This window comes from Salvia hispanica, chromosome 3, assembly GCF_029641045.1.
Source record: "Salvia hispanica isolate PSC_SH4W2 chromosome 3, Shi_PSC_v1, whole genome shotgun sequence".
Lineage (NCBI taxonomy): Eukaryota > Viridiplantae > Streptophyta > Magnoliopsida > Lamiales > Lamiaceae > Salvia > Salvia hispanica.
In genome coordinates, this window is record NC_142694.1 from 41,042,140 (window position 1) to 41,067,237 (window position 25,098).

The 25,098-nt window shown below is 36.4% G+C and overlaps 5 protein-coding genes across 6 annotated transcripts; 1 reads left to right on the plus strand and 4 right to left on the minus strand.

Annotated features, from left to right (window-relative positions):
* Positions 1-717: 717 nt before the first annotated feature.
* Positions 718-4,596, minus strand: LOC148930796 (uncharacterized). 2 transcript variants are annotated; one of them, XM_089068584.1, is made up of 7 exons: positions 4,212-4,288; positions 3,321-3,382; positions 2,985-3,055; positions 2,762-2,884; positions 1,897-2,676; positions 1,592-1,808; positions 718-1,484 (listed from the first exon to the last, which is right to left on the minus strand). In XM_089068584.1, the coding sequence occupies exons 3-7, from the start codon at positions 3,015-3,017 to the stop codon at positions 985-987; spliced, it is 1,653 nt and encodes a 550-aa protein (XP_088924710.1). In that variant the 5' UTR covers positions 3,018-3,055; positions 3,321-3,382; positions 4,212-4,288; the 3' UTR covers positions 718-984. The 2 variants fall into 2 exon arrangements, with proteins under 2 accessions (XP_088924710.1, XP_088924709.1); XM_089068583.1 differs by lacking the exon at positions 3,321-3,382 and having other exon boundaries at positions 4,212-4,596.
* A 7,573-nt stretch (positions 4,597-12,169) lies between these two features.
* Positions 12,170-14,202, minus strand: LOC125211869 (heat stress transcription factor C-1b-like). The gene is made up of 2 exons (XM_048111815.2): positions 13,817-14,202; positions 12,170-13,381 (listed from the first exon to the last, which is right to left on the minus strand). The coding sequence occupies exons 1-2, from the start codon at positions 14,030-14,032 to the stop codon at positions 12,644-12,646; spliced, it is 954 nt and encodes a 317-aa protein (XP_047967772.2). The 5' UTR covers positions 14,033-14,202; the 3' UTR covers positions 12,170-12,643.
* Positions 14,203-16,324: 2,122 nt separating this feature from the next.
* On the plus strand, positions 16,325-18,904 carry LTA2 (2-oxoacid dehydrogenases acyltransferase family protein). The gene is made up of 6 exons (XM_048109461.2): positions 16,325-17,286; positions 17,567-17,758; positions 17,858-17,945; positions 18,022-18,092; positions 18,168-18,251; positions 18,607-18,904. The coding sequence occupies exons 1-6, from the start codon at positions 16,471-16,473 to the stop codon at positions 18,709-18,711; spliced, it is 1,356 nt and encodes a 451-aa protein (XP_047965418.2). The 5' UTR covers positions 16,325-16,470; the 3' UTR covers positions 18,712-18,904.
* Positions 18,905-18,921: 17 nt separating this feature from the next.
* LOC125209889 (ACD11 homolog protein-like) lies at positions 18,922-20,600 on the minus strand. The gene is made up of 5 exons (XM_048109462.2): positions 20,450-20,600; positions 20,107-20,362; positions 19,492-19,664; positions 19,270-19,415; positions 18,922-19,197 (listed from the first exon to the last, which is right to left on the minus strand). The coding sequence occupies exons 1-5, from the start codon at positions 20,503-20,505 to the stop codon at positions 19,091-19,093; spliced, it is 738 nt and encodes a 245-aa protein (XP_047965419.2). The 5' UTR covers positions 20,506-20,600; the 3' UTR covers positions 18,922-19,090.
* Positions 20,601-21,579: 979 nt separating this feature from the next.
* On the minus strand, positions 21,580-24,627 carry LOC125215323 (protein NRT1/ PTR FAMILY 3.1-like). The gene is made up of 4 exons (XM_048116710.2): positions 24,476-24,627; positions 24,177-24,394; positions 23,194-23,759; positions 21,580-22,624 (listed from the first exon to the last, which is right to left on the minus strand). Exons 1-4 carry the CDS (start codon positions 24,549-24,551, stop codon positions 21,736-21,738), a joined length of 1,749 nt encoding a protein of 582 aa, XP_047972667.2. The 5' UTR covers positions 24,552-24,627; the 3' UTR covers positions 21,580-21,735.
* Positions 24,628-25,098: the final 471 nt, after the last annotated feature.

Genomic DNA, 25,098 nt, shown 5'->3' on the forward strand with positions numbered 1-25,098 from the left:
AGGTATTTCACGTTTCAATAACTTTAAGTAGTACTTTTACTACATTTCTTTGTGTTCCTTTTAACCCATGTCGAAAAAAGGAAGACTTTTATTCATGTTCGCCTTTCTTCTACCCGGGTCGAAAATAAGTAAGGCTCTTATCTTATTATTGGTCACATTTTTTCAAACCCGCGTCGGAGAAAGTAAGGACTCTTAAAATAGTCCCGAGAAGAAAAAAAAGTTATGCTCTTCTTGTTGGACGGAGGGAGTACTAAGGGTAAAAGGATTATTTTTGGGTGGACTGTCTTGGGTTGGCTAAGTTTGGTAGTTACAATACAAATAGATTATCAATTTGTGGAAGTTACAATACGAATAGATTATCATTTTGTGGATTAATTCAGACTGTCTGAATTGACTTATTTTGGCATAAGTTTAGTTGTTACAATACAAATAGATTATCATTGTTGGATTAAGACTGTCTGAATTGACTTATTTTGGCTTAAGTTGGTAGTTACAACACAAATAGATTATCAGATTCATTAACTTGGGAACAATCTATCTAACTATTCTTGAAATAGAAAGACTAAGCAAAAAACAAGGAGTTTTTACTTGGACAACTCATCTAATGCCAAAGGTCTGGACTTTTTGATATCTAAAATTGGGTTTACCAAAACAATGATCAACACATACATATTTGGGCTACCCACAAAAAAGAATAGTTAATGATTCATTAGAAGATAAAAAGAACCAACTTTGATTTGAAAAGAATAATTACAGTCTACAAAAGGATTTCCAGTAGAAATCAAAATCCTACTTCCTATCACTGATCAGCTACACCTTTTTTGCTAGTATATCAAAACTGCCTGGGATCAACATGGCACACCCAAGGCCACCTAATTTATACAAGGGGGGACAAGCTCGTCGCCCATCACAATTTGTTAGCCATCTCTCTAAACAACTACAACACCAGCTACAAATGTACACCACAAACTACGAGGAGCAGCATCACCTTGACATAACCAGGTTCGACATAGGTGACACTACCGACGAACTGAAGCGAGAATCTCTTGAGGATTTGCAGTGGTCCTGATCTAACTTCATGGATGAGTTAACAAAGACGCCCTTGAATGTAGACAGCCCTGCCTCAGGGCAGGACTTGACAGGGCTCCGTCCGCGACTTCTTTTCCCTGATGATCGCCATCGTAGCTTAGCAAGCAGATAATCTTTTGTGAGGTCTCTGACAGCTGGTGGCTCAGCTACCATTTTATCGTCTTGGGCTAGCGTTTTGATCATCTTTTGATTCAAAGCATCATTGTCCAAGGATACTGCAAGTTTTATTTTAACCGAGGAAGGTGGCTCATCTTTCTTAGTTTCAGATATTTTCTCACTGCCATCGAGTTTCGAGACGACATCTGGCTTTGGCTTGATATTCTGCCACCCATTGTCGAACCATTCCTTTGAATACCTTAAATCGCCAGCACTGAAAGCATGTTCTTGCTTTTCATCTGGTTGGAAGATGATGACAGTATTAATATTAACATGTACAGTTATATCAGATGAAACTATAAACAAAGTTCAAGAGTCAACACAAAGGAAAGCTAATAACACGCACCTGGAAAGTACACAGTAAACCGATCATCAGATTCTTTCTTCACAACAATCCCTTCCCACCATCCATCATGCATCCAAGCATCAACAACAGTGCCAACAGTTGCTGCACAAGATACATTTTCCTTTTCGGATGACAGGCTTGGTCTGACAGTGGTCCTTCCAGACAAACGAATACCAGATGTATCTTGTGTAGCTAGTCGAGAGGCCAATATCCATTCCTGCAAAGTGGAAGACCAAATTAGTAACTCCATCAACAAGGAATCTTACTTTTGACTAACTACACCCAAAAACTAACATCGTTCTTACCTCCAGATTTTTTGAATCATCAACTGCATCCTTGAGATCCCTGTACTGTACTTTGACCTTATCTTTGTGCTTCTTGATGATCAAAGCCCTGAACCAGCAGCCCCTGATGCCACTATCTTGAGAGAGCACCTCAATTTGGGAGCCAACAGCCAAACATTGCTCAGACTTGCATGATGCAGAATTATCTCGAGGAGGTAAAGATACAGAGGAGCCATGTTCCTTCTTACTACCTATCTTTAACCTTCCTTTACAGTCTGGATGAGCGTCACTGCTGACTTGCGAACTGGTCACACCAGACTCTCCGTTGTCAGGGGACTTCAAATATAGCTCACTCTCTTTAGACCAGCGAATTCTCTTGTTGGGCCTTAATCCAACAGGCTCACCTACAGTTTTGTTTGACTTCCTGAATATTTCCTGCTTCCAATAACCTTTAACTCGGGTAATGTCAAAAGGCTTGACATCATCGTTATCAAAGAGTTTACAGCACACAAAAGGCATCAACGCTGTATTTGCTGCTTCACTTACGTATTTTGCATAATGCTCCGGACTGAGAATAGTTGCTAGTCCATCAATGCATTCTATGCTGAGATCTTGAAGACACAGAGAAAAGAAAATCTCTCTGTCATTATAATCATGAGGCAAAACAAAACCAACCTCATCAATTTTGTGAAACCATCGTACCACAACCATCTTGTTGCCTCTGGTATCTTCATACATATCAACTAAGTAGGCAACAAGTCTTTTGCCTTCTTCAGCCAATACATACACAAATTGTTGAGCCTGAAAGTCAAAGGGAGGTTTTTAAGAGAAAAGCATAAGATGAGTTAGCAACTTAAAAGGTAACAAATCAGGAACTTAAGCTTACAGAAATCACAGCTCCATTGCGACAGAATGACTGGTAATGTGTCCGCTTTTTCCGGCAGGTCCAGGAAGAACCTATCCATGTAGATTTAGTCTTACACGGACCCAACTTCTGTTTCATGACATCCTAGAAGGATCAAGCAAAGAGGAGACAATGAGAGAAATTAATCACTGACGATAAATGGTTCAACCATAAGACACGAACAAAAACAATGTCATTAACTAACCTCAATTACGTCATCATCTAATTTTCTATCCATCCCACCTCCAAATTGATTGGATCCATTAAGCTGCTTACCTGAAACATCAGGTACAAGAAACAATAAGCACAACAGTAAAAAACCAAGTGGTATAAGCTTCACCAAATTCAATAAACTAGCATGTTAATTCACAGTATACGCTCAATTAAAAAATGGACTAAAGCAAAAAATAAAACCGTTAAAAATACGCATTAAAATATTAGATATATATCTTCAACATCCAAATTATGGCCACCACAACCCAAAGGAAGGCAAACGCAAAACAAAACAATAGTGGCCGTGAGAGAACATTCAGATGTTAACCTAGAAAGGGAATTTGAATTCCAGAGTATCTCGACCAGCTTTTAGAAATTGGCTTAATATTCCTGCACCCCAGAAAGTGTCAGTCTTTGCGAGCCTCAAGGAAGTCAAGGCGATAAATTCAAGATTGAACAAATTAAAAGGTGAAACAGGGAAAACAAATAAGAATGATTTATCATAAACAGTGCAACACAGCCTACCATATGCAACATATTTTTAAGCACTACAAAGAAAAGGCTATTATTTTAGGGGAAAATGCAATATCTGGGATACACTAAATTATGGCAAAGAAACTCATTTTGCTGGTCAAGTATATTTGGCTTATGCTCAACACAAAAGAAGTAGCAATAATAACAATTTTCATTCTCATTTCTCACAGCAATATTATCGAAGGGTTGCTAAAAGATCAAAATAGCACGCAAGACAAAAAGACGAATGCCCAAAATGAAATTGAATTTCCCAAAAATAGCATTTTAACCTAAAACATGGATCTGCCGTATACGACTTAATTGGATGCCTCGGCAATACAGTTCCATCCGTGACATCCATCAATACAGCAATTTTAGAATCAAACATTAAAAAAAAAAAAAAAAAAAGACTCCATTTTTCCCTTTTTCTCACAGATCCAGCTGAAAAAAGAGGGATCAGAGAAAAACAGAGGAAAACCTTATAAGCTCAAATATTCAAACGGCTAAGGGCGCAGATCTAAATCCGCATAACACAACAAAAACAAAAAAAATCGGAACTCAATTCGGCAAACATATCAAAGAGGGAAAAGGAGGAATTTTTCGTAGAATCAGAAACTAGGGATAAAAAATTGAGAGCCCAATACCTCAAATTCAACAGAGAAAATCAAATCTCCCAATAATCAACAAAGGAGGAAACGAACATCACCTGAAATTATCGATTCCAGCCAGTCAACAACCTCTCTTCTCGACCTCAGCTTCACCCTCGAAGCGCAGCTCAGAATCGACGGCACCAATTTGCCATCTCCAATCCTGTAACGATACGACATATGCCTAGCGGTCTTCTCCTTCCCCACAACCACCAGATCTCTTCCCCCGCTGCCGCAGCGCCTGAGGTAATAGTGCACCTCCCGCCGCCCCTTCTCCGTCGACGCCGCCACCTCCTCCCAAGCAGCATATGCCGCCGCTGAATTGCCCGTCGCCGTTGCACCCATCAATTGAAACTAATCTCGGAATTATTGGATAGAGTTTTAGGGGAGAGGATGGGGATAGAGAGGAGGATGAATTGGTTTCGAATTTTTTTTTTAATTGTGGATTTCAAAGTTGAATTTCGGTTTTGAAAGTAGTTTATATAGTGGGCGGCCTAGGGTTACGCGATTCAAATGGACGGCTGAGATTGAGTTTGAGCGCGGCGATTATACGGAGGAAACTCGCACGAAGCTACGTGCGTTATTTTTCGTTTGCAGAAAGGTCCCTAAGCTATTTCTTATTTCCTAATGTATCATTTTCCAAATTATTGTATTTGGTTTCAAATGTGTGGAGCAATCGAAAACAATTAAAACTCACAAAAATTTGTTTTATAGCATAAATTATCTTAAATGATAAAATCACAAAGAAATAAAGGATTACATGTACATACAATTAAAATATCACTCAAAAAAATCAATAATGGGAGTAATCAATTGAGTGTGACCCAATACTTTACTATATGTATTAACTAAAGTGCTATAAAGTCTAATTTTAGAGTTTATGGAGAATGAGGGAATACGCCAAAACTGCTGCACTTTCTTGGACATATAGGTGTTGTGTTGTGACATGGTTAAATTGGAATAAGCTTATTATAGTCATCAAGTATTTAGTTAACCAAGTGTCTGCATATACATCTCAAAAATGAGCGTTTCAATGAAATATTTGGATATATATAGTCAAATGTTGGGTTATATTGCATTAGTTTTTTTGTTACTCCTATTTAGCTTATTCTAATATTGGTACCATTCTTTTGATAAATTATATGAATAATAATGTTTGATTTGTTCATTTTCTCTATTTAAAAATGATGTAGTTAATATTTGAGCATTATCTCACGTCTCAAGATAATTCTAATATTCGATCTAGAAGCTATACCATTTGCATCAATATTATCAATGTACTAAGCTCAAGTCTATTTCAACGTTTACCGTCAAAGCGAAAGCTCTTGGCATCTGCTTTTGTAACGCTCAAATATCAACTAACAAGTTCTAAACTCGAGTAAATCTCAACTTTGAATTCATAAGCAAAGCGAAAGCACTAAGCATTTGTGTTATAAAGTCCAAATATCAACTATCAAGTCCTAAGCTCAAGTTAATCTCAATGTTGAATTTATAAACAAAATGAAAGCTCTAAGCATCTGCATTATAATGCTCAAATATCAACTATTAAGTCCAATGTATCTCTTCAAGACATGTGAAATGCCTATTCAAGGGCAAATAAATACAAACATTCAAGTCGTAGGCCAGTTTTATAGTTTATATACTATATCTATCAAGTAAAATGGAGTACAATATTTGTGTGTGTATATAAACATATGTATGTTGGTTATATTATATAGAAGCACATGCAATGCAATGCATATCAACATTTTAATTGAATATATTTACCTAACACCCTATCTATAACACAGAATACATCATTTTATGTATATTTATATATAATTAATACTATTGTTTTGACAAAAAAAGTTGGACAATCTTATCGTCAGTATTAGTTAAAGATTGTAAAGAATCTAGTTATAATATCAAACTATTTTAAATATACCTGTCTAGTATTTGTAAGATATTGGCCGTACAACCTATGAATTACTAAAATGCATGAACTGAATATACAATTTCTAATATTTCAGAAAGGGCAATTAATAAATAAATTTAAATATTTTAAGAATAAGTTTTAATTATATATATATATGAGAAATTTGATAGAGGGCATTTATCCTCGTGCTAATATGCTAGATGCTCCACATAAAACTAAAACAAAGTCAAACTTAAATTTATCACTCTACTATATAATTATTGTAACAACCACATGTTCATTTAATTTGACTCGTATTTAACAATTTTGATGTAATCCTTTGTCCATAGACCATAATATCAAAATGACTGGGCATTACTTTTTAAAAATTCATTTAACTATATCAGAAGATAACGAAAAGAAGTACCAGAATTTGGATTCCACTTTTACATGGAGTATCAGTGATTAGTGATTTTTACGTGGAATATTAGTTTTATAAAGAAATGCGAGTTTAATGGTGCCTGTAGCGGTGGCATATCATGTGGGTAAGGCCATTATCGAGTCACTGGTAACAACTCAATCTAATAAATCCTAATTAAACAGAACTTGTTAAGGAAATTTTAAACCAAACATGAACCTGATCTGCTACCTTCAAATCCGAACGACACCTACACACAATATTAACTCGTTAATGACATAATATAACATGCGTTGACAAACACACGATAACAAGACGATAACGACTTGAACTTGATTTACACCATAAAACCTTATATGATATGATTTAAAATGATTCACATGATAAAAATATAATTCAGACAATTAAAATCTGATATTACACGATAAAATCAGATTTTAAAATATGATTTACATTGACCTAGAGAATGAAACTAAAGTATAACTTTAAAAATAATTTTAAAAAATAGTACTCCCTCTGTCACACGATAAGAGTCACACTTTGTTATTTTGGTATGTCCCACGATAAGAGTCACACTTCATTTTTAACATAAATTGTAATTAGGTCTCGCATTCCACTAATTCACTTCACTCACGTTCTATTATAAAATCAATATAAAACTCATGCCTACAATAAGATTATAAGAGTGACTCCTATTGTGGGACAGAGAGGGAATAGTATTATTAAAGAGTAGTATTTTTAAAGAGTTATCTGAACCCAACCCCACCCAGTTCGAAACAATCAGGTCCTTAACGATTCAATCCGATAAGGATACAAACCAATATGTCTTGAACCAAATCCATTAATGTCATGCACGTTCACGTCTGATTTTTGTATACCCAGGTAATAAAATAAATCATGATTTATAGGTTGAATAAATATGTTGGTAAAATTGAAAGTAGAAAAATATCAGCCTGTACACCATTTATCAAAATAAAATGCTAAACAACATGTTTCACTGAATTACCTCAAGCAGCAAAGTTGAGATATTCAATGTTCTCTTCAGCAAGAGAATTTTAATTACTCTTCCTCTCTTCAGCAAATATAATATTTCCCCACACTCTATAATTGTAATCCACCGATAAAATATCGTCTTCATTGTGGTTTTATGTGGTATTAATAGTAGTAGATTTTACTACCTAAAACAAAATATGCAATATAAATCTTAATTATATTATATACTAATATAATGAATCGAATTACCAAAATCTGTGTCATACCATAATTACGCATGAATATATATTCATACCAAATATATCACGTTTTATTTTTCATCATGCATCAAACAAGTGTATTAGGATTTAGGAGTTGTAAGTATTACTCCCAATGTCCTATAAAAAATGATATATTTGGGTAATAAATATGAAATTTTAGGAGATACTTTCTTTGTCTGCGAATAGAAGTTCCGTTTTTTCATTTAATCTGTCTACGAATAAGAGTATCAGTTCATTTATACTATAAATGTTAATAGAGTCTCACATTTCACTAACTCGTTTTACTCACGTGGAGTATCATTTAAAACTAAGTACTATATAAAAATAAGACTCTTATTCCACTAAATTTTTTCTATCCATTGTTTTTAACATTACTTAAAACTCGTGTCAATGAAAAATGAGACTCCTAATAATGGACGAGGGAGTATTATTATTTTATATGTTAAGTGGAGAGAAAATAGTATATTTATATTAATATGAGAGAAATTTTTTTAAAAAGAAAATATAATATTTTTTATGAGATAAACTAAAAATAAAAATGTAACATATACATTTAAAAGTATAATTCATAAGCATAAAAATATTTATTGAATATAAGGCCCAACCTGAAAATATTGGGATCATAATGTAAATATACCGAAATGAAGTGACTAGTGACAAATAAAGGCGTAGAATCCAATAGAGGGATTGTATAAAGAGATGAGTATAAATAAATAACAGTACAAGAAATAAAAATAAAAATAAAAATAAAAAATAAAAGTAAAATATTAAAGGGTTTCGAATAAAGGCAAAATAGCTGTCGTAAGTCAAAAGGATACAACCAGATGACAGCTAAGCTGCCGGCCCACCATATTCTCAAGAGGCGGGAAAATTATTTCTTTCTAAATTCCTCATTTTCGCTTCAAATTATTCGATTCAAGTTACATAATTTGAATTTAAAATTTCTATTGGATATATATTGTTGAGATTAACTTCAAAAATCATAAGTTATGACTAATATATTTTTGGCAAAACACATTCTTAGATCCTTATATTTTAGTCAAAATATTAATTAGGTTTTTGTATAATTTTTTCATTTTAAAAGATCCTTATACTTTTCACAATATTTTTATCAGGTCCTTGTACGATTTTTCGTTTTAGTAGATCCTTATACTTTTATCATAACTTTCATTAGATCCTTGTACAATCTTTTATTTTAGGAAACTTTTTTACATTTATCATGGATAATAATCTAAATTTAATTAAATTTAATGAACTTTTTAATATTCCATTATTTAACTTAGCATAGTCTATAAAGATAATATCATCTTGTTATCCAATAATCTCAATAAGTTGTAGAGAATAATAAAAAGATTAACCGTGATGATTGAAGATTAAAATCAATTTTTTTTTTAAAATAACTATCCGAATTTTCAATTAATTATTTATATTTATATTGAAAGATACATTTCCCTAAATATTTATAATCACAAGATAAGTTAAATAATAAAATTAAAAGGTTCATTAAATTTAATTAATTAAATATAAATTATTATCTAAGATAAAAGTAAAAAAAATTCTTAAAATAAAAAATTGTATAAAGACCTAATAAAATTTATAATCAAAGTATAAGGACCTATTAAAACGAAAAAAATTGTACTGAGGATATTCATAATTTGAACAAATGAATAAAAGCATACAAAATTATTGAATCATATACCGGTTTTAAAAGTTACAATGTCTAAGATATTATACACATGAAAAATTAGAATATTTGAAAATTTTCTATTCATTTCAAATTATGCTATTTGTTCCTTTGAATTCTCGGATAAACATCGGATAGCAACACAGAATTTGAATTTTTGGAACGTTCATTAAACAAGAATTCGATCATAAATTTGAATATCTGAATATACATCCCCACTACTTTCTCTATTCAATTCCAGAATTTCACTTTTCTTTTTTAGTTTGTCCAACTTAAAATAGGAAAGAGGGGACGTGGAGGGGTCCATATCAGGGGTATTGTTCCTCACACCCATTATTTTATTCATCAAATAAAATAAAATAAAATAAAAATTTATAAAATAATAAGGTGTGAGGAATAGTACCCCTGCGGTACACCCCTCCAGAGGAGAGAATCTCAGCCCCTCAAGATGTTCATTTTTTATATTTGAAAATAAATCTTTGAATCCTTCCAACTCATTAATATATTCAACTACTATTCCCTCTATCACAGTTTTAAAGTCACATTTTGCCATTTAAGTCCGTCTCAGTTTAAGAGTCACATTTAGAATCTATCATATTTGGACATAAAATTTAACCTCATTATTCATCAAATTTACACTCAAATATCATCATTTTCATAAAAATAAAAAATAAAATTATAAACATACAAAAAGTCAAAAGGACCCTACTTTGCACTACCTCACTTTAATTATTATGCACTCCAACAACCACTACCTCACTTCATTTATTATACACTCCACTAATTTTCTTAAAATTGATGCCATAACTAAATCTTAATCTTAGAATGAAACGGAAGGATTATATTTTTTCTTTAATTACTCAACTTACCAACTTCTTCTAAAATCTATAATATGAGCACATCTGGAATAGGATGGAGAAATAGCTACTAGACCTGTGGCTAAGTTTTGGTGGAGCGGATATGATGTGGCGTGGTTGCCTACATGTCACGTGGCCACGTCTTAATTTTAAAATGTTAATAATAGGTAGTGGTTATCCATTAAAAATTTTGCTAGTGTTATTTTATTCATTTCTTTGGTGGGATGGAAGTTCCTTTGCCAAAATATTTCTATGCTCCAACATTTGTCAACCTAGTTTAAGTAGTGCTTATGCCGTTTTTGCCCTTTGATGTTTATAAATTACAATGATTGGGTGAATAATGTCTTATGTGGTTGTGATACTTTTATATAATTGAAAAGATAGGTTGGAGAACATACGTATTCATCTATTTGAAAAACACTGATATATTAGTAGTATTCCTTTCGTCAGGTTTAAAATGATAGATTTTTCTTTTTAATTTATCTTAATTAAAATAATTATTTCTTTTTTTAGAAATTTTATCTCTCCAACTAATATACCTAATCATTTTTTCTCACTATCATTAAATATTTATCTTTTTTCCTCTCTCTATTTTAATACTTACACCCATTTTTTCTTTTTCTAATTAAATACTTTAATTGATAACTTCTAAAATTCTGGGTCGGCCAAATAATATGTCATTCTAGCCGGGACTGACGGTAGATTATATTGAACACCAACTTGGACCAACATTGACTACGAAATTAATGTAACTTGTGCAAGTTGTCTATTAATATTTTTGGAAACTTCCAAATGCAATTCAAAAATAAAATAAAATAATACAAACCGAAGATTAAATGGAAGGGGACATCATCATTTGTCTTTACATGCAAAATTTTGAATTATAATTAAATCGAAGAAATATATTTACGAATAATGATGTTTATTTTAATATGGGGTTTTCGTTATTTTTTTTTAATAATATATATCATAATCTTGATATTTAATTGGAAGGAAATTGTTGATTTGTGTTTGGGAATTGGGATGAATAAATGGTGGGGTTGGGTTGAAATGAATGGGACGTGAAGACCATGTGACAAGTTGGAATGGTCCACATGAATCAACTCAACATGTCGATCATAATTAGGAATTTTATGTACTGATTCTTGTGTTAGATTGTCTGATTGCATCACGAGTTTAGTTTTATAATTTCATGCCAAGTTGGTATGGTCCACTAAAATCAACTCACCATTTTTCGAGTCTTACTATAATTAGGAGTTTTCTACTCGAAATTTGCGTTAAATTGTCTGCTTGCATGACAAGTCTGGTAATCGAAATTCATACTCTAAGATTTATTATTAATGATATAATTTGAGGAAATAATAGAAAAAAGTTAACCTCGTTAAAAATACTTACAAACATTAAATGGTTAAATTTGTGGATGCTCAACAAAAGTGAAAATAGAATTATTGATTACAAATAAAGTGACTTCTACTCCATCTGTACGTGAAAAATAAGTCTCGTTTTTTTTTTATACAGGTTTTAAGAAATGTGAATAGGAGAAAGTTAATGGAATAAGAGTCTCATTTGTATATATTAGTTGTAAATGATATGCGAGTGAAATGAATTAGTGGATAGTGAGACCTCTTTACCATTTATAATGAACCGGGACTCTTATTTATGGACGAGTCAAAATAGAAAAACGGGACTCCTATTCACAGACAGATGGAGTATTAATTATTACTCTCTGTCTCAACATATATATCTCATTTTGCCATTTGAACTATTTCACCACTACTTATCTCATTTCAAGTTTATTATACAGGATATACAAGATAGGTAAATCATATTGTATTAACTCATTCTACTCACATCTCACTACTTTTCTAACATTTTCTACAATATATATGTTGTTTTAAAGTACTCCTAGTATTTAGAAAATTATAAATATACTATTAATTTGGATCTAAATTTAAATCCATCTTACATATATTTTGTGCTACATACTTACTCCCTCCGTCCACGAATAAGAGTCATGTTTTTCCATTTTGGTCCGTCCACGAATAAGAATCTTGGTTCATAATTACCATAAATGGTAAAGAGACCTCACATTCCACTAACTCATTCTACTCACATATCATTTAAAACTTCACTTTATTCCACTAACTTTATTCCACCCACTTTTCTTAACATTTCTTAAAATCCGTGTCATTTAGAAATGAGACTCTTAATCGTGGACGGAGGGAGTACTTGAGCGTGAGTTAGATCTAAATTGCTATGTGAGATGAGCTAATTTGACCCAATCTACTATATATATATATATATAGTACTACTCCATTTTAAAACTACACAGAATGCATCAACACACTACACTCTTATGCCTGCTTTTAATTGGAAGAAAAGGAGCTAAAATCTTCCATCAAGAAGTGAGAAGGGATATGGTGCTGGGGTCTGTCTATCCATCTCAAGATCATCAAAATAACTCCAACTAACCCCATCACCACCGTTCATTGGTGGGGCAAACACCCCACCCCCGCCTCCGCATGCACCAACGCCACCGGAAGAGCCATCAGTTGATGAGCTAGAAAGATTTCCATAACCATGATATTCCTGCCTGATCACAGACACACCAAACCTATCATCCTCGGATTTCTCCTCTTCACTCTTGGCTGATGAACTAGGCAATGCCACACCCGAAGAACAAGAGCTCGATGAAGACTCCATAATCCTACCCTTCTTGCTGCTGATGTCATACGCTAATTGCCTCGCATTTCCTCTACTGAGCATCATTGCAGGCAGACTTTGAGGATCTTCAACAACTTTGCTCAAGAAAGTCATCATCTGCTTGGGCCTCCTCTCCGTTGCCTGCAGCCTCCTGCTCATGCTTGCGAGCTCTTCCTCTAGACACTCTTGCTCGCGCCTTAGCTTCCCAATCTCCATTACCAATTCATCACCACCAGGTACACCACCACCACCACCATCATCATCATCACATTCTTCCTCTTCTTCGTGTTTGCTCACGAATGAAGTGCAGCCTCTGTTCACGTGCTTCTTCCTCACAATCTTGCTCAAGAGCTGCGTCTGGCCGCGCAAAAACCATTCGTTTGCAAACTCCCATCTGTCCGGATCAACCTTTCTGAAACCCTAATCCAGATCAAACAACAAACAAAATAACAAATTACACCACAAATGTTAAATCTAAGAAAAAACAGTATCATAGCCTCTGCAACAACAATTTTTTATTTTCTTATAAGCAGCAAACTCCAGTATTCGCCAAATATCAAATGAACAAATCCAATCACATCTCAGTAACAAAATCCCCAATGAAAAACGCCATTATCACGCATATTTTTCCTTGAAAACACACGCAATCACTTCTGCAATTACACACCGGATGGAATAATCGTCTGCGAGTTTTTCAATTAGGTCAATATCTGAGTCACAAATCATAAAACTCAAATTGCAGAGAAATTATCACCAAACTACACTTCATCTCCGCAAATTAACACAAATCACATTCAATTCAAAGCTGACCGATCTCCGATCACCGAAAATCACAGCTAAAACAGAGCTACTCACATAGGTATTGAGCTGGCGCACGAAGCTGGAGAAGTTGTTGTGCTTGAAATAAAGCGGCAAAATCCTCTGCGAAAAATCCAAAGGCTCCAGCACGATGAAGCTGTTGTTAGCCCCGCCCCATGCGACGATCCGATTCGTGGCCGGATCGCTGAGGATTTGGTAGGTTTTCATCACAAACGGTGCTATCATGACGCCGTCGCTCTGCATTTCATGCATAATTAAACTGCGAATTCAGTTCTTCAAAATCTGAAGCTCGGCTGAACTATATTTATAGTACAAAAGTCGCTAGTGGCAACGCGACTGTGTGAGAGAGAGAGAGAGTGTGCAGTAATAAGGCAGAGTCTATGTTCAAAGCGTATGGCGATATGAATTGAATCTAAAAAGAATAAATTTATTTTTGTTCTAAATAAAAAAAGTGATAAGTGCAAATATGGGGAAAAGGTTTTATGGGACTACGTGTCCAAGGTATGGTGTCACGTGTCGAATGCCAAGTGGAGGATGCCAAAAGAGGTAAGATGGTACAGCTAAGCGAATCGTGTTCGGGACCGGCTGCTCTAAATATACTTTTTATTTTATTTTTATTTTAAAGACATAATGGATTATATTTCTGGAGAATATACTTATTTTATATTTTAGTAATATATATTCTACCATTGAATTTTAAATTACAATTTCACTTCTTTTTAATTGCTTTATAACAAAATTTTTATGCCAAAAGCGATTCGGAAATGTTGCATAAGAATGTTAACGGTAGGGGCCCAAACTACCATTAAATTTGTTGAGTCTATTCAGTGCTAACGGCGCACAAACGTGAGCAATATAAAAAGCTATGCGTGGGAAACATATTTTTTTACTAATATTATATGAAATATTTTCATATTTATTAGATCAATGAGTTATTTTCTATTATAGAACTACTAAAAAAGTAAAAAAAAATTACTGAAAAAAGCAGCAAATTAACTACTTGTATAACTTCAAAATCGAATTTACTAATATTATTTATAAATAAAATATAAATGAATAAATCTAAAAGAAATAGGGAACCAAATACTATAATGTTCTAGGAATGAATCAAACTCAATACCTCGCGGTGAAGAGGCAGAAATCTGAACAACTCTCTAGCATTTCATATACTCAATTTTTCATACATATATTATACATAGGCGTGGTACTTATTCAAATGGTTGAGGGGCGTAAGGGCCCCCCGACCCCACGGTGCCTCCGCCTCTGCATATGTGTATTGATTTTGTTGACGTGGATTTATGTTTGTGTCCCCTCAATACTCAAAAAGTCTTAAGCAATGCATGATATCAACCCGTGGCTCCTGCACGACAACCACACCCCCGCCGCCATCGTCTTCCGCTTATTATGTGGCCTGCCGAGAGAAGATGGATGAAGATTTTTCTATTAGTTTTCTTCTTTGTTTCGTTTATTGTCATTCGGTTCATGACTCTAGTGACCTAGTGTCCTAGTCATTATTTGCATCATCCAAGCTTCACATTGGTTGGAAAACTTCTTTCCGGACAGTTAGGAAGAAATAGAACTTAACTATGGGTGTTTGCATATGATTAACTTGGATCACAATCCTCATCAAAATTAGAAAAATAATTATATTTCCAGTGGTTGTAAACTTTAATATCGGTATGTTTAATATACTGGTCATGCTATTTTTAAATAAGTATATAGGTTGTATTTTATTTGGTCGATGAAAACAATTTTCGATTGTGTGGACTTCTAAATTGTGCATTTGAATTAAGTTTGATTACTCATAAAAGCCCATTAAATTTCATAGAAGGGTCTCCATGTATCATTAGTTATTACGACCTTCAACCCAAAAATGCGGCCCATAACCCTTACATGAGTAATGTTAATTCATTGGACATTAAATACTTTTATAAACCATTTTTGGATAATAAATGGCGGGAAACACGCAAAAGAAAACTTAATGAATATAAGAAATACTTAATCTTTCATAAAGAAATTAGCTATAACTATCTAGCAGGACTCTTTCTAGAGTAATCAAACTCATAAGCAAAGTGTGACGACAAATAATCGGAAGCAAAATTTCTTTCCCTATGCACATAATGGATGATCACATAACCAAAATTTTGAATAAAAAATATACCTTTTTGCACAGTGGCTTGACAACTAATAGAGACATCAACGTCCCAAAATCATTGATACCCGAACTGCTACTCTCCACATCCAATTTTCTAAAACTCATTTCCTTTGCCACATGAAGACGATATAAAATGCACCAAAGTTTTGCATCTACAGTGAAACATTTTCAAACATCAGTGAGAAATCCATACTTCCACCAAAAATCCAACCAACTAAAATAGACAATTGAGAAATACCAAGAGCTCTATCATCCAAACCTCCACCATCCATTTAGCCATATTAATGATCTAACAAGGTGATCAATTTTTGTAAACAAATAAAAAAAAACAAGACTTACATTTTTTTTTCTAGAAATTAAACCAATTTTGTCACCAAGAAATTGAGACACAGTAGGCACTTGGCAGTTGTGAAGTGAGGCGATCTTCTCAACCAAATTTCCCCCTCGTCTTCTCCGCCCCTTTTTCTCTACTTCATCACTCTCTCTCCCTCCCCTTTCCTACGCCGCCACCGCTAACATACGCCGCAATCGCAAAATGGCCTCCCTCTCCTTCTCCTCCTCCGTCTCCTCCTCCACCCCCTTCCTCCGCCCCTCCGCCCTCCTCCTCCGCCCCCGCCCCCGCCCCTCCCCCGCCATCGTCCGCGCCAAGATCCGCGAGATCTTCATGCCCGCCCTCAGCTCCACCATGACCGAGGGCAAAATCGTCTCCTGGGTCAAATCCGAGGGCGACCTCCTCTCCAAGGGCGAATCCGTCGTCGTCGTCGAGTCCGACAAGGCCGACATGGACGTCGAGACCTTCTACGACGGTATACTCGCCGCAATCGTCGTCGCTGAGGGCGAGTCCGCCCCCGTCGGCGCCGCGATCGGCATTCTAGCCGAGACCGAGGCTGAAATTGAAGAAGCCAAAGCAAAAGCCGCCGCGAACTCGCCATCCTCGCCTCCTCCGCCGCCTCCTGCTGCTCCGGTAGCTGAATCTCCGGCTGCTGCTGATTCGGCGCCGGGGAAGGTGGTGGCGACTCCGTTTGCGAAGAAATTGGCCAAGCAGCATAAGGTGGATGTTGGTAAATTGGCGGGGACGGGGCCGTACGGTAGGGTTACGCCGGAGGATGTGGAGAAAGCTGCTGGAATCGCTCCTGCGCCGAAGGCGATTGTGGCAGCTCCGGCGGCGGCGGCGCCTGCAGCTCCGGCGAAAGCTGCGGTGAGTTACCCTGAGATTCCAGGGGCGAAAATTGTGCCGTTTACCACAATGCAGGCGGCGGTATCGAGGAATATGATCGAGAGCCTCTCGGTGCCGACTTTCAGAGTTGGTTATCCGGTTGCAACGGATGCGCTTGATGCTCTGTATAAGAAGGTACATTTGCTCAATTTGATCTTAATTTCCCCAATTTAATTGAATAAATTAGGTTTTACGTAATTAATAGATAATGCTTGAATTTCATGTTGAATTGATGAATTTGTCAGAGTTTTAATGATCAGTAATGTGATTTAATTGAAAATATTAGGCCTTCCGTAGTAATGTGATTTAATCGATCGATTGCGATTGTTTGCTTAAAAGGTTGGTATGAGTTGGTGTTATTTGGCAGATAGTATATAGCAGTTACATGTAATGTGAAGTATTCGATTGATAATAGGTGAAGGCGAAGGGTGTTACGATGACAGCCTTGCTAGCAAAGGCTGCAGCAATGGCACTGGTTCAGCATCCGGTGGTGAACTCATCGTGTAAAGATGGGAAAAGTTTTACATACAACAGCAGCGTAAACATCGCTGTGGCTGTAGCAATGGATGATGGGTTGATCACTCCCGTGCTTCAAGATGCTGATAAGGTGCAAATCGTGAATTCACTGCTTGATTTCTTGTTGTGTGGCAACTGTAAATGTTCAACAGTTGCAAGATCATAACTTGGTTGTCTGCTGTTGTTCTAGTTGGATTTGTATCTCTTGTCGAAGAAGTGGAAGGAGCTAGTTGAAAAGGCACGAGCGAAGCAACTTCAGCCCCAAGAATACAACTCAGGTACTCATATTGTAAGATTTGTATCAATTTCCGAGAACACTTTGCGTTGCAACTAAATTACATAATTTATATGTAGGGACTTTCACATTATCTAATCTGGGCATGTTTGGAGTCGATAGATTCGATGCTATACTTCCTCCAGGACAGGTGATGACTTAACCATAACATGATATATAATATCGTAAAATGTTAGTATGATTATTTACTAAGCTATCTGTTTAGGGAGCTATAATGGCCGTGGGAGCATCAAAGCCTACCGTTGTAGCTGACAAAGAAGGATTCTTCACCGTTAAAAACCAGATGCTGGTAACTCCACTATACTTTGTCTAAATTTATATTTCATGAATCATGAATCAGCTCCATAATACCAACTGGTTTATAAACATGTTTGGTTATCACGAGTCTCGTAATTAAGGGGTACAACTTACCCTTTGATGGGTGAGTTTATATTCGAGAGAATGATAGATTAGTAGCTTTTTATGAGGTCATAGGATATCGAAAGCCTAGATGCTTAGCATTTATTAGCATATTGTTGTAGTTATGAATAAGATTCATTACTGCAAATCTAGCTTCTACATTAAGAGTCATTGTTTAATGTGGAACTATTCAATTTCCTCGGCTTGCTAGCAATATAATGACACTCGAAAAACTTCTTGTTCAGGTGAATGTTACAGCTGACCACCGAGTCATCTATGGTGCCGACTTGGCTGCATTCCTTCAAACATTCATGAAAATCATCCAGAACCCAGAAAGCTTGACAATGTAGACGGCTAACATCGAATAAGATGCAGCAGGCAGTCGAAGAGTCTAGTATTTGATTCTTTTCCTCTGATATTATAGTTTTGCAATATGAAATAATGGAATGCATTTTTGAATTGTCTATGTGAGCAGGATGATCATCATTTTTCCACATTTCTTTTTTTTTTTTAATGAAATTGGTCTGAGTTATTATTGTTTTATGATTTGGTTCCTGTAATTTAGCATAACTTGATGTTGTTATAATGGTATATAATTGCATATATGTACACATACCATTTGGTCACTAGTAAATGGACATCTCAACTGTTAGTTCTATACACATAATATCTCTGATCTATAAGCAGAAATTCGCCCGTTGGAGATCCGGGCGACAAACCTCCACAGCCTCACCAATCCAAGCTGATATTTCTCACAGTGTAGAGCTTGTCAATGTATGCTATGACCGGAACCGAGGCTTTGATGAATCTTCTCATCTCCCTCTCTGCTGATTCCTCTGCTCAAAAAAACTGACGTTTTTAGCGTAAAATCACATTTTGCAGAAAAAGAACAAAGTCAGGAAACCTACGAGTTTCGTTCATTTTGACGAGCAGCTGCTCCCTTGTAGGAAGAGCATACATCCCTGCTGAAGCAGCAGTTCTTACAGCCCAAGTGTGGTAAGGTGCGCAGGTTTGTGCATAAGCCGACGTTGCGGCTTCTTTCAAACTCGGGTCACTGTGTTGGAAATACGTGACTCGATTAGCCATGAATGAATTGTTTGAAATGTGACAGAATTTGGAGCAAAACATACTCTGACTTGAGGAAATTCTGGAACAGAGTTGCAATGAGATCAATGCCTTGTCTCACTCTTCGCAACTGACGAGTAAGACTTCCTTTTGTCTTAACTTTGTCTTGTTTTATGTCATCATCTATTATTTTGCATAATGTCAAATGTGTGTTTATTGCTCCTTTAAGCCCATTCACCTGAAAAACATGGATGAATGTCACGAGAGAGAGATAAAACTTGGGTTTAATTATTGTATATGATCTGATCTTTCGATCGATTTGCAAAAATGATACTCCCTCCGTCCACAACCTATAATACCGTTTTTCCATTTTTGTTAATCCCTTTCTATTGTTGACAAGTTTTCTCCCTCTATTGCGGTGGGTTTCATTCTCGACCAATAATATTATAACCATTTTCTTTCTATCTCGTGTTCCACCTGACTAATTTTGCATTAAAACTTGCATTCATGAAACGTTGTTTCACAACTAACCCTATTGTCTTTTGCCGATGTTCTTTTCGAGTTAGTCGTGAAACAATTCCGGCTTCCGAATTCCTAAGGTGGATTACTTTCGCAACTAATTTACGAAGTCGGGCCATAAACTATGATTAACGCTATAGAATCGGATGTGGGAGAGATACCTTCGAACAATACTCGAACTCAGCAAATTTAAAGGCCGCGCCAAGGCAGCCAAAGAGAATAGAGACATGAGAGCACGCATCACAGAAGCTCTTCAAATCGAGATCTCCGTTGAATCCGACTGCGTTCAACGTCGCCGAGAGGTCCTCGAACGCGTCCGCCATCGCCGACAAAGGCGTTAACTTACCCCCCACAACAGTGCCAACACCATCCCCCTCACGCCCCGACATTCTTGAGCTCTTAACCAATTTTTCGCTCCTCCAAAAATTCCAAAAAAAGGAGAAAAAATAAGCCTATATGTATTAAAAAATCATGTGAAATTCAAGAAATGGATGAAAATCGTACTTTTCTTTGAATGAGCCTCCTGATCTAGAAAAAAGGGAACGTAATTTGAGGGCCATTCGAAGAAAAAGCAAACAGTTTTTTGTTATAAAAAAACGAAAACCGTTTGTGGAAGAGAAATATGGTTAATGTGAAAAATAGTGGGTAATTATTTATTTATAGTAGTAAAGAAATGTTTGAGAGGAAAACAAGCAAACTAACCAAGAAAAAGTCGTTGAATCTAAAAAAAATTAACCGCTAATTAGTTTTGCTTTTATGTAATTCAAGACACATATATTTGTATAGGCTGAAATAATCTCATAATCTAATTTTATTCAATTTTACAAAGAGTGAATTACATATTTAGGACCTATACTTATCACGACGAACGTTTGCGGTCCCTATACTTACAAAATATCATTTGCGGTCCTTATACTTGTACTTATGCACGTTTTAAGGTTCTTTTCACTTTTTGATCTTTTTTTGGACAAAAATACCCCCCAAGAAAAAATTTATACACTATTTTCTCTCTTTCATCCTCCTTTCTTTTTCTTTTGTCTATAATAAAATTAGAACTAAAATTATGGGTTTGTTAATCTTATTTCCTTGTATTCTGTTAAATTTTTTGAGAAATTTAATCATATGATGATAAATTTTATATTTTCACGTCATTTTTCTTTATCACACTCGAGTATTTGTGATTATGCTTCAAATGTGGAGTATTATAATTAATGATCCCGTAAATAAAAGATTAAAAATTTGAACGACGAATTTCAACAAGTGAATATTTGAATCTAATCAATCGTAAAGTGAGGAATAATAAGCGATAAATGGAATGTATGAAATTATGGTAATTTTGGTTGTGTGTATTTAGCAAGTGGGCAGCGCCCGCGACTTATGTGGGTTCTCACATCAGAAATTTCTCTTCGCAATTCTAACAAAATAATGTAAAATAAAATTCTTAGCTGAACATTTGATTTTGATTTGTCTAATTTCCTTCTTCAAATATGTCTCATCTCAATTTTTTGTTGTAATTATACAAGTCATTTACAAAAAGAAGAAAGAGAAAATATGAAGAAGAAAGAAAAAGGAGAGAAAATAGTAATATATAAATTTGCCTATCATTTATTTGGGGGTATTTTTGTCATAAAAAATGTCAAAAAAAGAAAAGAACCTTAAAATGTGCATAAATACAAGTATAGAGACTGCAAATGATATTTTGTAAGTATAGGGACCGCAAACGTGCGTCGTGATAAGTATAAGTCCTAAATATGTAATTCACTCTTTTACAAATTACATTGCATCTAATACTAAGCATTTTCTACTAACTCAACTCCATTTTCTCTTTCCCTCTGTTGATCTGTTAGTTCCTTTACTTGCAATGGCTTGTATGTATACATTTTAGCACAAATGATGTAGTAAATAATATTGAAGAACTGGAGTAGTGTAATGAGCCAATACACATACTCCAATCTCCCTTTGTTGAGATTATCATCCGGCAGCCAGTTCGATCCGTCGCGGCCGGCGCTGTAACGGTGCACCACCGTGATCAGCAGCGTGCTCAAGTAGCTCCCGGCCGAGATCGAGAGCCAGAACAGTGCCGGCGCGGTGCTCCGCATGCTCTCGGGCGCCTGGTCGTAGAAAAACTCGAGGTGCCCGATCGACGTGAACGTCTCCGCCGCACCGTGGAGGCAGTACTGCGGCGCTAGCCAGAAAACCGACATCGGGATCGCGGCCGCCCCGTCGTCGGTGAGGCCGTGCGCCGCCGCGGCCCCCTTCCGCCGGACCTCGACGAAGCCGGCGGCGAGGGTGGCGAGGAGAGAGAGGCCGAAGCCGATCCCGATCCGGGCGAGGAAGGTCACGCCGCGGTCAAGGCTCGTGAGGCGGCGGGTGGCTGGGACGAAGACGCGGTCGTAGAAGACGATGGTGGTGAGCATCGACACCTGGGTGAGAACGGACATGGAGGCCGGCGGGATCGTGAATTTTGGGCTGAGGCGCCGATCCAGCGACCGGGCTTGCATGAGGGAAAAAGTGTTCTGCTGGGCGGCCGCAGTGATGGTGATGATTCCGGCCGCCCATATCGGGGCCATCCGGATTAGGGTTTTGAGTTCCTCGACGCGGTGGACGCTACTAAGCCGCCATGGATCAGGGGCCTTAGGATCGTCGTTTTCGGTCACAACCGCCGCCTTATCAAGGAACCTAACCAAATGAAACATCATTAATTTGCGTCAATTTTATCGGAATGTATCGTGTAAAATGACAAGACATACCAAATTCAATAATACAATCCATGTATATAATGATTCGAATGTATATACTCAAAGTTATGCAAAATAACTAACACACACGACAGACATACATTCTGATACTTAATCAGTGACATATTCAAGCAGAATCGGAGACCGATAATAAAAAATGAAACATAATTTACAATATCGAGAAGAATGTAGTTTTGGCACTATAGGGAGACATGAACCTTATCTAATAACGTGATGCTAAGAAACATATCACACAAAATCTCTTATCTTTAGGTGGCGCCTAATATAAACAATACACAGACTATTATGTTGACTAGTCAAAATTCACATCATTACCCTCGCAAAATAAAAAATATTAGTAACTCAAGTATGTAATAAAATACTACACAAGCTACTTAACTTATGATTAGTTACGAATTAACCTCATTCTTTACTAAATCAAACCATTCACACCCAAAAGTGAGATTTACAAAAAAAAAAAATCAATCATATGCGAGAAAGAAAACTCACTTCATATTTTTGGTGTGGACGAGTTTGCCCCCAACCGAAATAGCCGCATCAAGCGTCTCATTCTCATACAACGCCCTCGTATCGGAAGAGAAAGACACCTTTCTCTTCCGATACGCGGCGACGCAGACCTGCAGCAGCCTCGTGAAGGGGCTGCCTGCAGGGTCTAGCTTCCGGTACATTGGGTACCCCGCCACAAAGGCGACGACCGAGACGGCCATGAAGAAGGTGGGGACGCCGAGTCCCCACCCCCAGCCGACGTTATCCTGGATGTAGACGATGACGGTGTTCGCCACAAGGATGGAGGCGCCCATGCAGAAGTAGTACCAGTTGAAGAACTTCCACGTCGTCACCTTCTGCCGCGGGTCGCTCTCGTCAAACTGGTCCGCCCCGAACGACACGATGCAGGGGCGGTACCCGCCTGACCCGAGCGCCGAGAGGAGGAGCGACGCGTAGAGGAAGGCGAGCTGGCCGGAGTCCGCCTCCTCGCATCGCACGCCGGGCCCGGGCTTGCATGATGGCGGCCTTAGGCTCGGGAGGATAGCGGAGACGGTCAAACTTATCATTCCCTATATACAGTGAGAATGATATAAATAATTGCGAACAAATCTAAACTTAAATGGACAGACTTTAGTTTTTTTTTTTTTTAATGTGTTACATTTATCTATTTAGTATATTTAGGCAAATTAATTTGGTTAAATTTGTTTCGTATCATCAACTCTCATTGCTTTTTCAGAAAAATATATTCCACCTGCCTTTACTTAAAATGATTAAACTTTCATTTTGCCAAAAAGTTCAATTTATTTCTTTATTTGCATAATCCGGGGACGAGACGCTAAGTCAACTCGCCAGCTTTCTTTATTGGCAAATTGACTGAACGTTTCGTCGCCAAACTGTACCAAATAACACGTAAATTAAATCAAAGTTTTAGCAAAATAGGTGAAAGTTAAGGACAAAAAAAACAAGAATTAAATAAGAAACTCAACTAATTGTAGAAGGAGTGAGGCGATTGCAATGGTCCAAAACCTCCCGGCGAATGCGTCGGCGATGAAAGCCCCGAGAAGCGGCGTGAGGGCTCCGGTGCCACCGAAGTTTGTAAGCGTGTTGGCGGCCTTGGTCATGGGAAGGTGGAGCTGCCCGGTTAAGTAGCTTATCATGTTTGTGCTAAATCCTACCACAGCCAATTTCTCACCTACTTCATTTCCTGCAAAATCACATTATAATCATTATTAATTAGGTTTAATACTTCTATAATTTAATGCTAATTTAGATGAGAAGTACTCACCAAAGATGAAGGGCATTGTGATCAAGCCACCTTGCTTCCTTTTGATGGTGGAATCTTTCTTTTTTATCGTGGCCATGTTTCTTGATTTTTGTTATGGACCAAATGGAGTTGAAGATAGGCATTTTATAGTAAGGTTGTGATAAGTGAGCTGTCACTTTCAACAATGTAAGTGATCAAACAACCCTACAAAAAAATGCAGCAGGAAAATATGTGGTTTTTAGGAAAGATGGATTTTAAAGACTCTCATGTAGATAACTCGGTTTATCTTACTACATATATATATATATATATATATATATGATATCTATGACCATATTTTATTTCCCTTAGTAGTGGATGTAATTATAGTGGATGAACTGAAAAGTTTACGGTCTGAGAATGACTTGAAATTGACACAGAACATGCGTAACAAGCTAAGGAACAATGATGTTTGATGGAATTTGGCCATTGGAGGTCGTTTTAGGTGCGAAATCATATTTTTATTGTTTTTATAAAATTTTGTTTTATTTTTCCTTTTAAGTTATTTAAGCTTTCTAAACCTCATCTATACATATATAAAAGACGAGTTTTGCCCTTAATTGCAAATATTTATAAGTTTTGGATTGTTTAATAAAATTTAGATA

Bases quoted from the DNA above. Each gene is read 5' to 3' on its own strand.
- LOC125211869 (XM_048111815.2), bottom strand. From the start codon at position 14,032: ATGCATGAAATGCAGAGCGACGGCGTCATGATAGCACCGTTTGTGATG. The intron at 13,382-13,816 runs GTGAGTAGCTCT...GATCTGGATTAG, and splicing joins TGCGCCAGCTCAATACCTAT to GGTTTCAGAAAGGTTGATCC.
- LOC125209889 (XM_048109462.2), bottom strand. From the start codon at position 20,505: ATGGCCCTCAAATTACGTTCCCTTTTTTCTAGATCAGGAGGCTCATTC. The intron at 20,363-20,449 runs GTACGATTTTCA...GAATTTTTGGAG, and splicing joins GGAGGCTCATTCAAAGAAAA to GAGCGAAAAATTGGTTAAGA. The intron at 19,665-20,106 runs GTATCTCTCCCA...CATGTTTTTCAG, and splicing joins AGTTCGAGTATTGTTCGAAG to GTGAATGGGCTTAAAGGAGC.
- LOC148930796 (XM_089068583.1), bottom strand. From the start codon at position 4,497: ATGGGTGCAACGGCGACGGGCAATTCAGCGGCGGCATATGCTGCTTGG. The intron at 3,056-4,211 runs GTGATGTTCGTT...CTGATGTTTCAG, and splicing joins GCTGGAATCGATAATTTCAG to GTAAGCAGCTTAATGGATCC. The intron at 1,485-1,591 runs GTGCGTGTTATT...TCTTCCAACCAG, and splicing joins GTTTACTGTGTACTTTCCAG to ATGAAAAGCAAGAACATGCT.
- LOC125215323 (XM_048116710.2), bottom strand. From the start codon at position 24,551: ATGGCCACGATAAAAAAGAAAGATTCCACCATCAAAAGGAAGCAAGGT. The intron at 24,395-24,475 runs GTGAGTACTTCT...GTGATTTTGCAG, and splicing joins CACAATGCCCTTCATCTTTG to GAAATGAAGTAGGTGAGAAA. The intron at 22,625-23,193 runs GTGAGTTTTCTT...TCATTTGGTTAG, and splicing joins GTCCACACCAAAAATATGAA to GTTCCTTGATAAGGCGGCGG.
- LTA2 (XM_048109461.2), top strand. From the start codon at position 16,471: ATGGCCTCCCTCTCCTTCTCCTCCTCCGTCTCCTCCTCCACCCCCTTC. The intron at 17,287-17,566 runs GTACATTTGCTC...GATTGATAATAG, and splicing joins TTGATGCTCTGTATAAGAAG to GTGAAGGCGAAGGGTGTTAC. The intron at 17,759-17,857 runs GTGCAAATCGTG...CTGTTGTTCTAG, and splicing joins TGCTTCAAGATGCTGATAAG to TTGGATTTGTATCTCTTGTC.